This window comes from Dendroctonus ponderosae, unplaced genomic scaffold, assembly GCF_020466585.1.
Source record: "Dendroctonus ponderosae isolate FM_Combo_2020 unplaced genomic scaffold, Dpon_F_20191213v2 Dpon_F_20191213_2, whole genome shotgun sequence".
NCBI classification, from domain to species: domain Eukaryota; kingdom Metazoa; phylum Arthropoda; class Insecta; order Coleoptera; family Curculionidae; genus Dendroctonus; species Dendroctonus ponderosae.
The window spans coordinates 13,337,646-13,351,012 of NW_026018165.1; the positions used below are offsets into that span (position 1 = coordinate 13,337,646).

At 35.8% G+C, this 13,367-nt stretch overlaps 1 protein-coding gene across 1 annotated transcript in view; it reads right to left on the minus strand.

Moving 5' to 3' along the window:
• LOC109544467 (autism susceptibility gene 2 protein) overlaps positions 1 to 13,367 on the minus strand; it is a gene marked incomplete at its 3' end in the record, with an annotated part of 83,333 nt that overhangs the window by 57,428 nt on the left and 12,538 nt on the right. The window contains exons 3-5 of the mRNA XM_048664263.1: positions 8,000 to 8,134; positions 7,120 to 7,155; positions 4,236 to 4,262 (exon numbers count right to left, since the gene is read on the minus strand). Of these exons, the coding sequence (XP_048520220.1) occupies positions 4,236 to 4,262; positions 7,120 to 7,155; positions 8,000 to 8,134 (198 nt within the window). The remainder of the gene's footprint in view (positions 1 to 4,235; positions 4,263 to 7,119; positions 7,156 to 7,999; positions 8,135 to 13,367) is intronic.

Here is a 13,367-nt window from a genome sequence, read left to right on the forward strand (position 1 = left end):
AACAGGCAAAAGCTCAAGTGCGTTCTACTAGTTTTGCAATCTGCACACAGACTACAATAATTAACATTTTTATCGAAAGTATCTACTGGAATTTTTTAATGTAAAATTTCTTCCGTTTGTTAGTTTTCTTACAAGATTTACCCATAAAACACGTTTGAATATGATTTATTTGTCAGCTTTCACCATTTTACCATTTCAAATGCAATGATGGTTCAATTCAAAATTTTTCAAACAAAGGCTTTATCGGCCCTAATTAAAAAAACTGGTTCAGATACTATCGCAAAATAACCAGTTACTGAATTTCTTTTAATAAGAGTATGGATGCGATTGAGAATCAACAGAAATGTACATTATTGAAAAAAACTTACACTAAAATAGAGTAATAAGTACACCCGTGTGTGTCCCAAAAATCGAAAATATACACTGAAATCTATCTACGTAGTAAATAAAATGCCACCGAACTAAATAATGCAGGAAACTTCTGCGACTGTTCCGTCTTATTACTTGGAACAAGGATATCAAATGTTCCTTTACTCACGAAGCAACTGTTTTATAAGAATGTCAAACAGAATTGCCCTCAGGTGGTGATCATATAACCTTTCCAAATATTGCGGTAACGGAACACTTCTTTTCCGATATCTGGATTTTCTTTTTCAAATATCCGGAGAGCCTTTCAATAAGATATCATCGATAAGGGAACAACCTGCTATATTCCCTACTGGACCGGAAACCGTTTCTGGAAATTTTCCATTGCACTTTATATCTACCCTTGTCCCAGACATGGAGGTCAATTTTCAGTGGTCTTTTTTAAATTTTAAACTCACGGTGTTAAATCATTTAGTTGCGACATTGTCTGTGTTATCTGCCACAATTACAATTAAAAGATAATAGAAACCAGCCTAATAGACGACGTCTTTAATGCGTCTAACAGTTGATAAATAACGTAGCTCTAATGGCCTTTTCTTTCATGGATCATACATTAAACTGGGTTGTAAATAAATGAAATATTCCCAGCTTTTTATGCTCGTTAAATACTAACCACGTTCAGGCGCAAATTTAGAAAAATAAATCAAAGTAAGTCTTTTGTGGTCAGCATAGTAGGCCACACGTCCTCCCCTCAACACTGAGGGTGGAAAACTGCAATCGCCCCTATTTGGCCCCCTTCTGAGCGCCCAGTGTGGAGTCTCCGTTTCTCCCAACGGGGGTCTTTAGTCGAGATTTGTCGACACTGTGTGGAATTACATTGAAGCAGGAGGCATGAAAACATTTTAAGTCTGCATTTCACTCTTTTTCGCTTCTGTTTTTTACTATATGAATCGTGCTCTTGAAAATTACATTAAATGAAACATTTGCCTGTAGATGTAAACTATTCAACTAATGCGCCGTTTTAGAACGATTGATGCCAAAACAAACAGATTGCACATTATCAGGAATTGAATCCTCAAGAGCCTCTACTACAACAATAATTATTGTGCATGCCAGCCACTCATAACTACTGTTGGCCCAGACATGTGTACTTTAAGAGGTCCTTGTCACGCGAACAATAAAAAGTCTCATTGTATGCTAATAGACATATTTAACATGTCACATTTAGTTTACATACAAATTGTATTATAATGTTCGTGGAGGCCCACGCGGATTCTGGCTCTTTTTTCCTTCATTGTGTTCCTGTTGTAAACTGGGCATGAACGAAATCGTTTTCGAGGTGTGGCCATCATCACGTTTTACATTGATTTTTTCCTGCGTCAATTTCTGATTGAACTATTCGTTGTCAGTGGACTAATAATTGCTCAAGTCGGAATAAATAGCTTCAATTAATTCAAAGCGCAATAATGATAATAATAGTAATGAAACAATGAGCAAACAAGTAATTACTGTAATTGAAGCCAAAAGAAACAAAGAAATTCGATAATTCATTCAAAGTATTCGAAATTCCCTTTCCCAGTTGCAAGTGAGCTAAACTGCAAACTCTCACGGGACCCTAAATTCTTAAACGTTTATCGTGTTTGTGTTTCGCCCGGTTTTCATGGATCGCAAAGCATGGATAAAATATGGAAACTGTCGAATGGGGAATAAAATAACAGATCGCGAAACATCGTTCCAAATTTATTACCTCAAAGGCTGAACGTGTACAGTAAATGTCACGTCCTGCCAACAGGACATGCACACAAGGGTAGCTAAACAGGACAGGGTGAATATTTCACTCTAGAACTAGCAGATCGTGGTGGAAACATAAATCGCCAAATTGAATTAACGCCGGTGTCGGCCATAAAAAAATATGGCCAACATGAACCGAAACGAAAATTGTCTTTGATGGACTAGATTACGAAAATTTTAATGTGATGCGAGCGAACTGAAAGGTTTACCGTCAAAAAGTCTTTTTAGCCGCTTAGTTTATCGTCAATAGTTCTATACTTGGTTGTAATCCTTTCCTGAAAACCATGTTTCAAGCCAAAAAAATATAGGGTGATTTCTATGTTTATTTATGATTAGTTATTTTTTTGTATTTAAGAAGCCTAAAGGATTTACGCAATGTTAATGAGGCAGATTACCTTGAAAAACACGTTTTTCGACCTTCAAATCGAGTTTTCTGCAAATATATCCGTTTTTTAAAAGAATTTATTTTTTTATTATTTTTTCTGTTCTCTCCAAACATCCCCAGACAAACGACGCCAATTTTGGATCACCCTTTATACAGGGGGAGTCCGTTTATAGTAGCAGGACTTTTAACGGTCCATAGAAAATTCAATTTCAAGATGAAAATATCATACAATCATATATTAAAGACGCCTTCGCTTTAGAGATACAGGGTGGAAAGGGTAACATTTTATTTTATTTTTTTAAATAATTCACGCAAATCTTACAATACGGTAATCAAATTCTATATTCTAGGACTTATCCAATCATTGAAAGTTTACTTTGAAATCAGAAATTGTTTATTTTAAGTTTGTTACTTTCCTGTGGCATATAAATATTTATATATTAGGATTTATATACTAGTATTTTGAAAAAATCTCGAAACGGTTCCTGTTGACGACTTCAAACAAGAATAATGTTTAACATATCGTAAATATAAGCGGAAAATTATTCAATCAACCGTTTTCACCTGATTCAAAAGTTATGACTAAAAAATTAAATATTGGTGCCATATGGTCCATAAAGTCCTAAAATATAAAAAGTTTACTTTGCCACCCTGCATCTCAAAAACAAAGCCGCTTTCATTAAATGTTTGTATGATATTTTCATCTAAAAATTATATTTCCTATTGACCCTTAAAGTCCTGCTTCCTAACTGACTCACCCTGTGCACATGGCAGAAACACAAAAAGACAAAACTGATGGAACATTTGCGAAAATTACCGAAAATGCCTTGGTCTACTAACTAAACAACCAATCACATCCAAACAAGTTAAGTAAATTGGACCATTATTCACATTTGACCGCATTAAAGTGGGAAATTTTAATGCATTTCCCTAGACTATTTACCCGATTGGTATCATCAATCTCCTCGATTGTTGGAATTGGCCTTTTACTGGTCAAGCATAAAATGCATTTGAATGCAAACTTTTTGCTAGGAAACCAGCCCATATTTCATGACTGACAAAGTGAAATTTAAGTAAAGATGTATGAAATCGGATGCAAATGCACTGGAGATATGGTAAAGCAAGCAAACTCTGCACTCCGGTCAGCTTACATAAAGTCTGATAAATTGGCAGTTAGAGCTTTGAGGGTCGAATTTGTCATCGAAGTATTTGCTGATTCCACCTTTTCCCCGTTAACAATTAGACAAAGTTTGCAATAACTGAAATACTTTTAAAAGTTTGCCAGTCGCTTCCTTTGTCCGTGGGGAACACTTGAAATTCAAAGAGTATAGCGTATTCTTTCAAAATTAAAGCTAACAGAATTTCCATTACTTTAAACTCATTCTAGGGCCCTTTATATTCCAAGCATGTGAAGAAGTGCAAAGATGCATTTTCTCGCGCATAATAAATCACGCTGTTTTTTAGCAACGGCACACGGACAATAGGAAACACGTTAAAGTAGCTTTTACGGTCATCATCCAATTATATAAACTTTCGTGACATTAATTTACCTGTGGCTGATTCAAGCGCCTTAAGTAGGTATTAAAACCCACTCATAAATCATCGGTAACGACACACAATCTCGAGTGGATACTTAAAGGATTCAATGGCCAAAACAATCCACTTGAAAATGAAATATAGCTTGTCGACTTACCTTATCATCTTCTCCTTCACTATCACACTGAAAAAGAAAGGAAAACCATCAGATTAACGGTTGAGAGTAGCAAGTACTTACTAACAAGGAATAAGATGATTTAAAAAAATTTGAGACATTTTAACGTTTTGCCTGATAATCACATTGTAACGATATTAGCAAAATGACGCCACATACATGAAGAGTCCTCACTTAGGTAGTACCTATCATTTATGAGTGCAGTAGATCTAAAGACATACCTAAATATTTTTGAAAAACGACGCGTAATATTTATTTTTCAATTCAAGCTTTAATATCTAATGTTTTATTGAAACCACCTTGGCACTAGAGAAGTATTAAAATTTACCTTCTTTTTAATCCTTGAAAAGATTTAGCAAAGGTAAAAACATTTGTTTTCAGTGAGCGATTAACAACCTGCAGGATTTGCAACCATTGTTGCACTAGAATGCTAATTTAAGATTACATTTCGTGTAAATTCAAACTGACAACAAACGCCTGAGCCAAAAGTAAGCAACAGTCGAAATTACGAAAAAACTTCCAGTTCATAATGACTGCGGTACTAATTCCAAGGTTCACCCAATTTTGAAAGCCATTTAAGTAGTACCGCAACACTTAATTAAATACCGTTTGATTCACTCAAATGGCGAGCTTTAACGCCTATATTTAAAAGTATTTTTGGATTTCTAAATCTTTTCTGCCTCAATAAATTAACGTTCAAGAGCATCGCATAAAAACCGATGCTCAGTAAAAATTTTATTCAATAGTTAAAGGCGGAATTTCAAATTAAATCTTTAGATACTGGCCTGGTCGGTATAACCCGAAAAGAAAAACAAAATTAAGAAGCGAAAAGTCAACGAGACAAATTCGAGATTCCTAAAGAACTCGTCCCGGTTACTTAATCGACAAAAAGGTTTCCAAATTACACTTAGGATACAAAAAAAAGCAAAGCGTTAGGGATTTGCGGCGGAACGAAACGGTTTGAATCCTTAGTTAGCAGAACGGCTACAATAAAGGGGAAATATTAATTTTTAACGAGATCCGACTACTTATTCCCTTAGTGGGACTGGGTATTTTATTGTGGCGAAATCTAGGTCGAGTTTTTCATTGAAGTTAAACAGCCAAGACCCAAGGAAGCATTTAAATCACATTTTGTCGTCAAATCTGCAAACGATTCGCAACTGTCGACACAATTACACGTACACAGATAAGCAATACCCAGAATCAAATTACTGCCTCATTAACAATGTAACTAAATAAATTACAGCCGACTGGAATTAAAAAAGCAAAAGCACACATCGATAAATTGGATAACCCAATTACAAAGCCTTTTAAGGAAAAACATGAAAAAACTTAAGCGAAGCAGACTAATGTATTACGCACATGAGATAAAGCTGAAAAGAGGCAAAACTCATTATATCCGAAAGCCTCCCCAAAACTGCCACCGCCCGAGGGGAAAGACAACAGAAAAACCTTTTAGGGCTCGAAAAAAACCCACGCTTTTGAATTATGGTTAATACAGTTTAATGCAAAGTTAGCAGAGGACCTGGGAAATTAAATTTTCTACACCAAAAAAGGGGCTTTACGTAAATCAACCTGATAAATTTCTTTTATGGCATTTGCGCGCTTTTAATGTTGTGATTATTAAAAACGCGGCATTCAAGGGATTTTTATAGATTAAGGGATTTAGATGATGACATAAAAATTAGATTGCACTTTCTGTCAAAGTAATACATAACCAGATCACATCGTTAATTAGCCAAATGTTTAATACAAAAATTATGAATACTAATCAATAAAAAAAACCGTTACAACCGATTTTCACTCAAAGAAATGAAAATATTTTCCAATTACCCGGAAACTGCAACAAATTCAATGAAAACAACCCTTTACTATGAAACAATTAGAAACGACACCAAGATACAAAAATGATTTATCCGCTCGCCTTTTCTTGGAAAATGGCCCATGTTTTCCAACAGTTTTTTCTCCCGCAAGGCAAAAACCACTCGCAACGCTTTCTCTTGATTATTTTCGCTTTTTGTGTGTTAAAATGGGGAAAAGACTAAAAGTGTATTTTCGTCAGCCAAGAGGAAAAACTTCCGGAAAAACCAGACAGCAGAGATAGAAAAGTATGTAGCATTAATCAGTGGTGCGGTTTGCGGCAATGGTACAGAGGCGTAGACTGTTGATTTATTAAACCGAGTTTAGAAGTACTTAGAATTACTGGAATTTGATAAGAGAAAATGCTATTATTTTATGACGATAAGAGGACGATTACCACTGACAACGTTACGTAACTATGCAAAAATATTTCCAGCACAAAGAAACTATTAAACTGTTAAAAGGACAATTGCAATTTTTCAAGCGGCAAAGTTTCCCGTATAAAAATTCGAATTAGATTTTCATAATTCCACTTGGAAATTTCATTACCCAGATAACTCCGACGAAACTTTCGAAACGACACTGCTGGAAGTTTGAAAGAAAATAATAGCCCTAATGGTCTCAGAATACATCCTTCGTGTTCCACTTTGCTTTTGCATCGGTAGATTCCGCCTAGCGCCTATGTTGGACGTTTTCCCGACGCTGTCCGACCAAATTGACGATGTATCTTTATTTATAAGACTTTCCCCATGCTTTCTTTGCAGTTTTCACGAAGGGAAAAAAGGTAATGCTTCCCTCAAAGAAAATTCCCTTTTTATTGGATTTAGAGCCGACGACGGGGTGAATATATGTGGATGATTTTTTGCTTGTCGTGTTGCGAAAATATTGTCGGAAAAGTTCCGTTTACAAGATCAAAGCAAATAATGCCGATATTTCACACTATAAAATGTCGCCAAAAATTAGAATAACAGGGAAAACTCTCCCCAAAAAAAAAACAATTACTTACGATATATCCTTTCCCTGAACTGCATCTACTGCTTGCCTGAAAGCAAAAAAAAACACTTTAATTTCCTCATAAAATTTACCTTCAAAGTACCTATAATTAAAGCAAATACTCTTAAAGTCCTACTCACATTCGAGATCATGTTTTCGTGAAATAGCTGAGGATAATTTCTGTAAAGCTTACGAAACGAGCGCTTAGAAAACAGAGTGCAACAATCCTAAATAAAACATAATAAAAACCCCGAGCAAGCGCTTTTAAAGTTTAAAACTACACGAGACGAACTTCTTCCCGGTTTGCACAAAGTCAGTATCAATATTTTAAAAGTTTCGAGACTCCGCTTCCGTCGGATAGTTTAGTTATGAAAAATAAATTTCAGATTCGCTTTAATGGCGGATTTTAATTTGAGTTTCCCAAGGGAAATGAGGAAAATAAAATAGAAAAGTTTCAGTCAGTAATGGAGATTTATTATTTAAATGGAAACAGAAAATTAGAGTAGTTATTCAGAGTTGGAAGATAATTCTTAACGTGTGTTTTTTTGGACTTACGGAAAGTTTTCTTTCCGAAGGAAACTAAGAAGCTTCTCAATATGCGTCTGAGATATTTAGAAGTGTATAAAGATTATTATTTTAGGGAAAATATCCTCTGCTAAAGATCAAAACTAGTCAAAATTAGCCCTAATTTTAAGTTATTTCGGATCACAAAAGTGTTTAGGGTGGTTTCATAAAACTTGGGGCATTTGGAGCGATTTGAGTTTTTCCGGAAAAATTCTAAGGTGTTTTTGGAGCTTAATAGTTGAAGACCTAAGAAGCTGCATATACATCGGTATACGTGTACATTTTTTGCTTACTTCCTTTGAAGCAAGAAAGAAAGGAAGTAAACTTACATCGCTCAATCGGTCTCTGGAACTATCAGCATCACGTTCTCGAGGTGCTACTGATACCACTGAGGATCCAGTTAGTCTTTCTGAAGCCCGACCACTATCGTCACTTGTAGCCGGGTCGTGGGTTAATGTCAACCCCTAGAACAATACAACAGTTTTACATTATCTTACTTGACCCAAGCCACTGATCTGTATCACAGATCAGCTAGTTTTTAGAACTATTTTGCATTCCAGCTTGCCTGGACACCTTAGGATTAACAGTTCCATTCAGTTCTAAGCAGTCATTTCAAGCCTGATCATCTAAACTGCTTTTTTGTGCTTAATCAAATCCAGTCAACAGCCATAAATCATTAGAATTAGTGCTAATGGATGAATCAAGAATGTTTTTTTTTCAATCCAAGTGTCAAGGTGCAACGATGGTTGTTAATTTTTTTATGAAGAAAATAACAAATGGGTTTAGGCACATTAACACACAAATAGGATCGAAAATGTTTCAATTTCTTTTGTATTATATTCTTATCAGCAATTTCACAAGTCTCAATAGTTGCGCTTATAATCGCTTACTGTTATCTTCAAATAAGATGGATTAGCGACAAAGTAAGAACCCGACAATATTTGTTAGGAGAGCTTTGGAATATATGGGTAATCGATTATAGTTGTCATTAGTAGATAGAACAAAGATTTCCATTTTTTTACGTAATATTTGTGCTTTTAGGTGTTAAAAAATGAGGCTTCAACAGTAAGAAAAATGTATTTTGGAAATCATTGAACCTGAAAAGGTGCAACAGTGTTAATAACGTAATTGGTGTTTGTACATAAACTTCCCTGCCACTGAACAGCATTTGCACACATTAGCGTCAAGAGCACATAACGATAGATTTGGCAATGAATCTGCTCCCCAACTCCCTAAGCATTCCCAATTATGTATTGCCTGATAATAATCCATCTGAATAAATGCCAGGACACGCAATGTGCGTTTAGAAGCTTAAGCTATATTACCCCAAATCCGTATGGATTATTGGCATTCCCTCTGAATGGAGTAGTTTCTATTCATGTTGAAACAGGGCTAGAAACTAGTTACCGAGTTAATCATCCGTTGCTACCTAATAAATGCGATAAAGAACTTTATCAGAACGATTTTCGTTAATCCGCAACGGACCTATTATCATGATCCCAATTAACACCCCTTTGTGTCCCACGAGACCTCCATTGCCTGGTGTTCCTTTTAGCCCCATTGCTTGAAATTGTTGATTGGACGGCTGGAACGTCGTCCAGAGATCGAGAAATCCCCCGATAATGCCGAAAATTACGTCGACAATCCTCGTCGGGTCGTCCTCAAATAATTTGGAGTAATTTAATTGTTTGGGAGAAGATGCGGTCGCCCGGACGGTCTTCGGGGTTTGTAGGAAATTGAGAAGTCATTCAAATGAAAACCGCCGCAAAACTTCCGACTTGAACAAATTCAAAACTAATCTCGTTGATGGTTATCCAGCTGTGCAGCCTCGTTCTTGCATCGTTTTCATTGCAAAATTTCGAGCAAAAAGCGCCACGGTCTCTTTAAATCCCTTAACTGCCCTCGCGGCTTTATGCGAACTCGAGCTCTTAATTAAGGGAGCGAAGGAAAAACAACCCCTGAGGAACTTTTCGGAAAAATTACCTTGTAATGCCATCAGCCAGTAATTGAGCCTAATTATGTCCTGTTTGCTAGTTAACCACTTCGGTGGTTATTCAATTATGTCCTTGATTATAGCAAATATTACGGTTTCATTTAGTGGCAACGCTGTGGTTGTCCTAATTGAAATTGCATTAGTATAAGGTTGTTTTTGATCAAAGATAACAGCATTAAACACGCCAGCTTACCAAAAAAATTGCAACAGTAATGTATCGGGTGTGTGACTTGCATTCTGCGTTTAAAATGAAATGGGGAACTATCGCTCAATATGTCGGCAGTAAACTTTGGTAATTCAGTGGCTTTCCCACACCACATTAATCAACATCACTACAAGAGCTAACAAGTGGATAAAAAATTAAAAAATTAGTCAGCTTCAATGTTTGTGTCAACTAAACTGACATGACCTGCCCGGTTTCCTGATCTGGCCCTAATAGCTTTGATTGGCACGAAGCGAAGAACAAATGAGATGCAAGTGGACCGAGGAATTTTGGCGTGAGAGGAAGAGATTTGATGTGAACTACATATATTGATTTTCCAAGAAAATACGCATTGGTTCAATAAGCCAGCCAAAAAGCGTGCACACAGCAATAAAGTAATTCAAGTCGCATGCCTAAAAACTCTCTCTCGTAACCTCTGATGGTACATTTGTTGTCATGATACTGATTAGGTTTTAAATTAGCTCCCCTTTATTAAGCACTTATAGCAGAAAAAATGTTAAAACGAAAATGAAAACCGCCATAATATCTATATTGAAAGGCATCATCATTATCCCATGTGCAAAACAGCGACAATAAACGTTAATAGCCTAGATAATTCGAACATCCTTCGAAACTCATTACAAATACTCCACGGCTAAAACGCCGTCTAATCGCATAAAAATGCATGTATTATACATGGTTCATTATAGATTATCGTTTACATTTACCATCAATGATGTCATATTTATACGCCCGCATCGATATCGCCATTACCTATTAAACATAATAACCGTTTAAACAAAGGAAAATTATAATATAATTCAGTTATTTATTATTTATAAATACTGTATTTACGCTGTCCGAAATAATGGAGTATTATTACCGCCACTTACCATTTAGTTTATTGAAACGCTGTTGTTCAGCCCAGCGGACTGTCATTAAGCCCGACGGTTGGAGCGCTATAAAATTGTAATTAGAGACTTTATGCTTTGTCTACGGCATATTTAGTTACTCGTGCTTTCTTAATAATGCAATCGTTTTTTCCATTAATTAAGTGGTTTATTTTGGGAAGTTCAACTAAAGGGGTAATAATTGGAAAAGGCCATTAATTAGATGGGGGAGCGTGCTTAATTTGAAAGCACATCAAAACCAAACACTTAATAGATTAACAAAGTAAGCAAATAAATCGATTAGAAGCGTGCCAAGAAAATATAAGTTGATACATAATATGCCTCAGCACTTTTCCAACTTATATAAAATATTCTTTGGCTGACTTGTGCATTTACGAATAGACAATTTATCGACCAGTCCAACCTATTAATCACATTCGAGATATCTGAGAAAACATTAATTCTACTCAAGACAACAGTGACCTGATTATGCAAATTATCGAGATTATTGTCAAGTAGCTACATAGAAGCTCAAACATTCACAATTTACTTCAAATATAATACATATTTTTCCACGTATAAAGTGCAGCTGAGAGAAAAAGCAAAATGTTTCAGTTTAACTGAAGAAATTTGCTGTACGTTGAGGTAAGTTGAGCAAAGAGAAGCAAAACCAATAAACTGCCGACAATAAATGAAAAAATCAACTCGATCTGCAGCAATCCCGAAGGATTTCAAAGTTTATCTCGATTCCATCATGTTCTCTTTTATTTTCTACTTTTTTTATACATAAGCTTATAGAAATCGACACAAGTTCACCGCACATTACACAGGAAATCGCCGAAAAATTTAGCTGGTTTCAGCACTTGATTTCTCAACTTTTCCGCTTGAGACCGCAAACGGAATTTCGCTTCATGTAAAAGCGAATAAAATATTCCCGCAGTCAACATGGTTCCTTCGTAAGTTTGATGCATAAGTAATAAATAACCCAAAACTCCTTCAAGAAGAACACAAAAACAACATTTCCCCCCCTGGACAGCTGCAAACATTTTTACTATAACGGAAAAAACCACTTTGATAAATAGTCGTGTGGAAACATGTGAAAAAATCCGATAAAAAATCAAGCCAAAAATCCACGAAAACCCCGTTTCAATAATCCTAAATGAGTGCCATCCACAATTCAAACAAAACTAAACACATCGAAGCTCTCAAATAGCCGGCATAGTTAATTTAATTCGGTTTATTTGACCTATTCAGAGAATTCAATTTAACGAAAATTACGGAGCAAGCGAAAATAAATTTCGAATAATAAATTGGCCGGGAGGCCTCTGGATCATTCTCATAAATTTCCAGCGATAATTTTATCGTTGCTCGCATTAAATATTTGATGAAAAACGTATTTTCTTCATGCAAATACTCTCTGATTAGTTTATTTTTCCGGCGTGCTCGGGCTGTTTTATGTTCGTGGAAATGCTGATGTGTGTTTTGGTTTCCCATTCCATCAGCAGTGTTGCTGCGGAAATCATTTCCTAATGAGTCAAATGAATGCATTTGGAAACACGACAATTGCACATCAAAGGCACAGTAAAAGCTTTAAAAATACCTATTGAAATGCTTTTGTTCTGAAACACTCAATGCAGCAATCGAACGTTGACCTGATAATATTCAAACTCATGTAAACGACAAAAAAGGAAAATACTGTAGATCCATATGGGAGGAAACATTTGAGATGCTTTGTAAGATAGTGAAAGTTTCCAGGTTCGGCACTATTAGCTCTCATCCTGAGGTTGGCCAACCTCTAAACTTGCACTATCTTACATGATTCTTGTTCGGATGTTACCGACGAAGTCTTAATTTGAGATGCTGTAAAAAAAGTCGTTTGCACAGTTGAAAAAATAGATATTTGCAAAGAAGACACTGACGCAAAGAGATGATGAGAATAAATTCTTGATTCTAGTGGCAAACGCCCGAAAACAAGACGCAAGAATCATCTTATCAAGTAAATATCTATCTATAATGAAAATTGAAGACGACCACGAGAATCAGACCTGAGAGCAAAAAACAAATCATTAATAGAAACATTTGTAAAACATTTTTTAGCGCTTAACAGTGTTTCTCCTAGTACGATCGCCAACCCTTATCAAGTCACATCATTGAAAATAGATGTGGAATCAGATACTAAACTACCTATATATAATTCATGTCATTGTCAATGTTTTATGTGCTAACGGCAAGCGAAAAACGTGGCGTTTTCCCCAGGTAATTATCAGTTTGGCATAAATCCTGGGAGCGCACCAATAAGAACCGATTATTCTGGTTAAACAAGCTACCAGATGTCAAGCAATCTGATACGGGCTTGTAACAGATATCTCTCAACATTTTATTACCTGGCTGTTATTAATCTCGAACACTCAGGCTATTTGGCACTTAAGCTTCCAATGGGGAATTACCATATCGACACCATAACGTTAAAAAGAAGTTATTTGGGTATCGTGATGTTGAGAGCCAACAAGGATTTGAATAATCGTTCTTGGGTAGATTTTCGATTTATTGAATGTTTCCTTTATTCTTGAAGCTCTAAATGCAGAGTTTCTGAATGTGCCCCTGAGATGCAA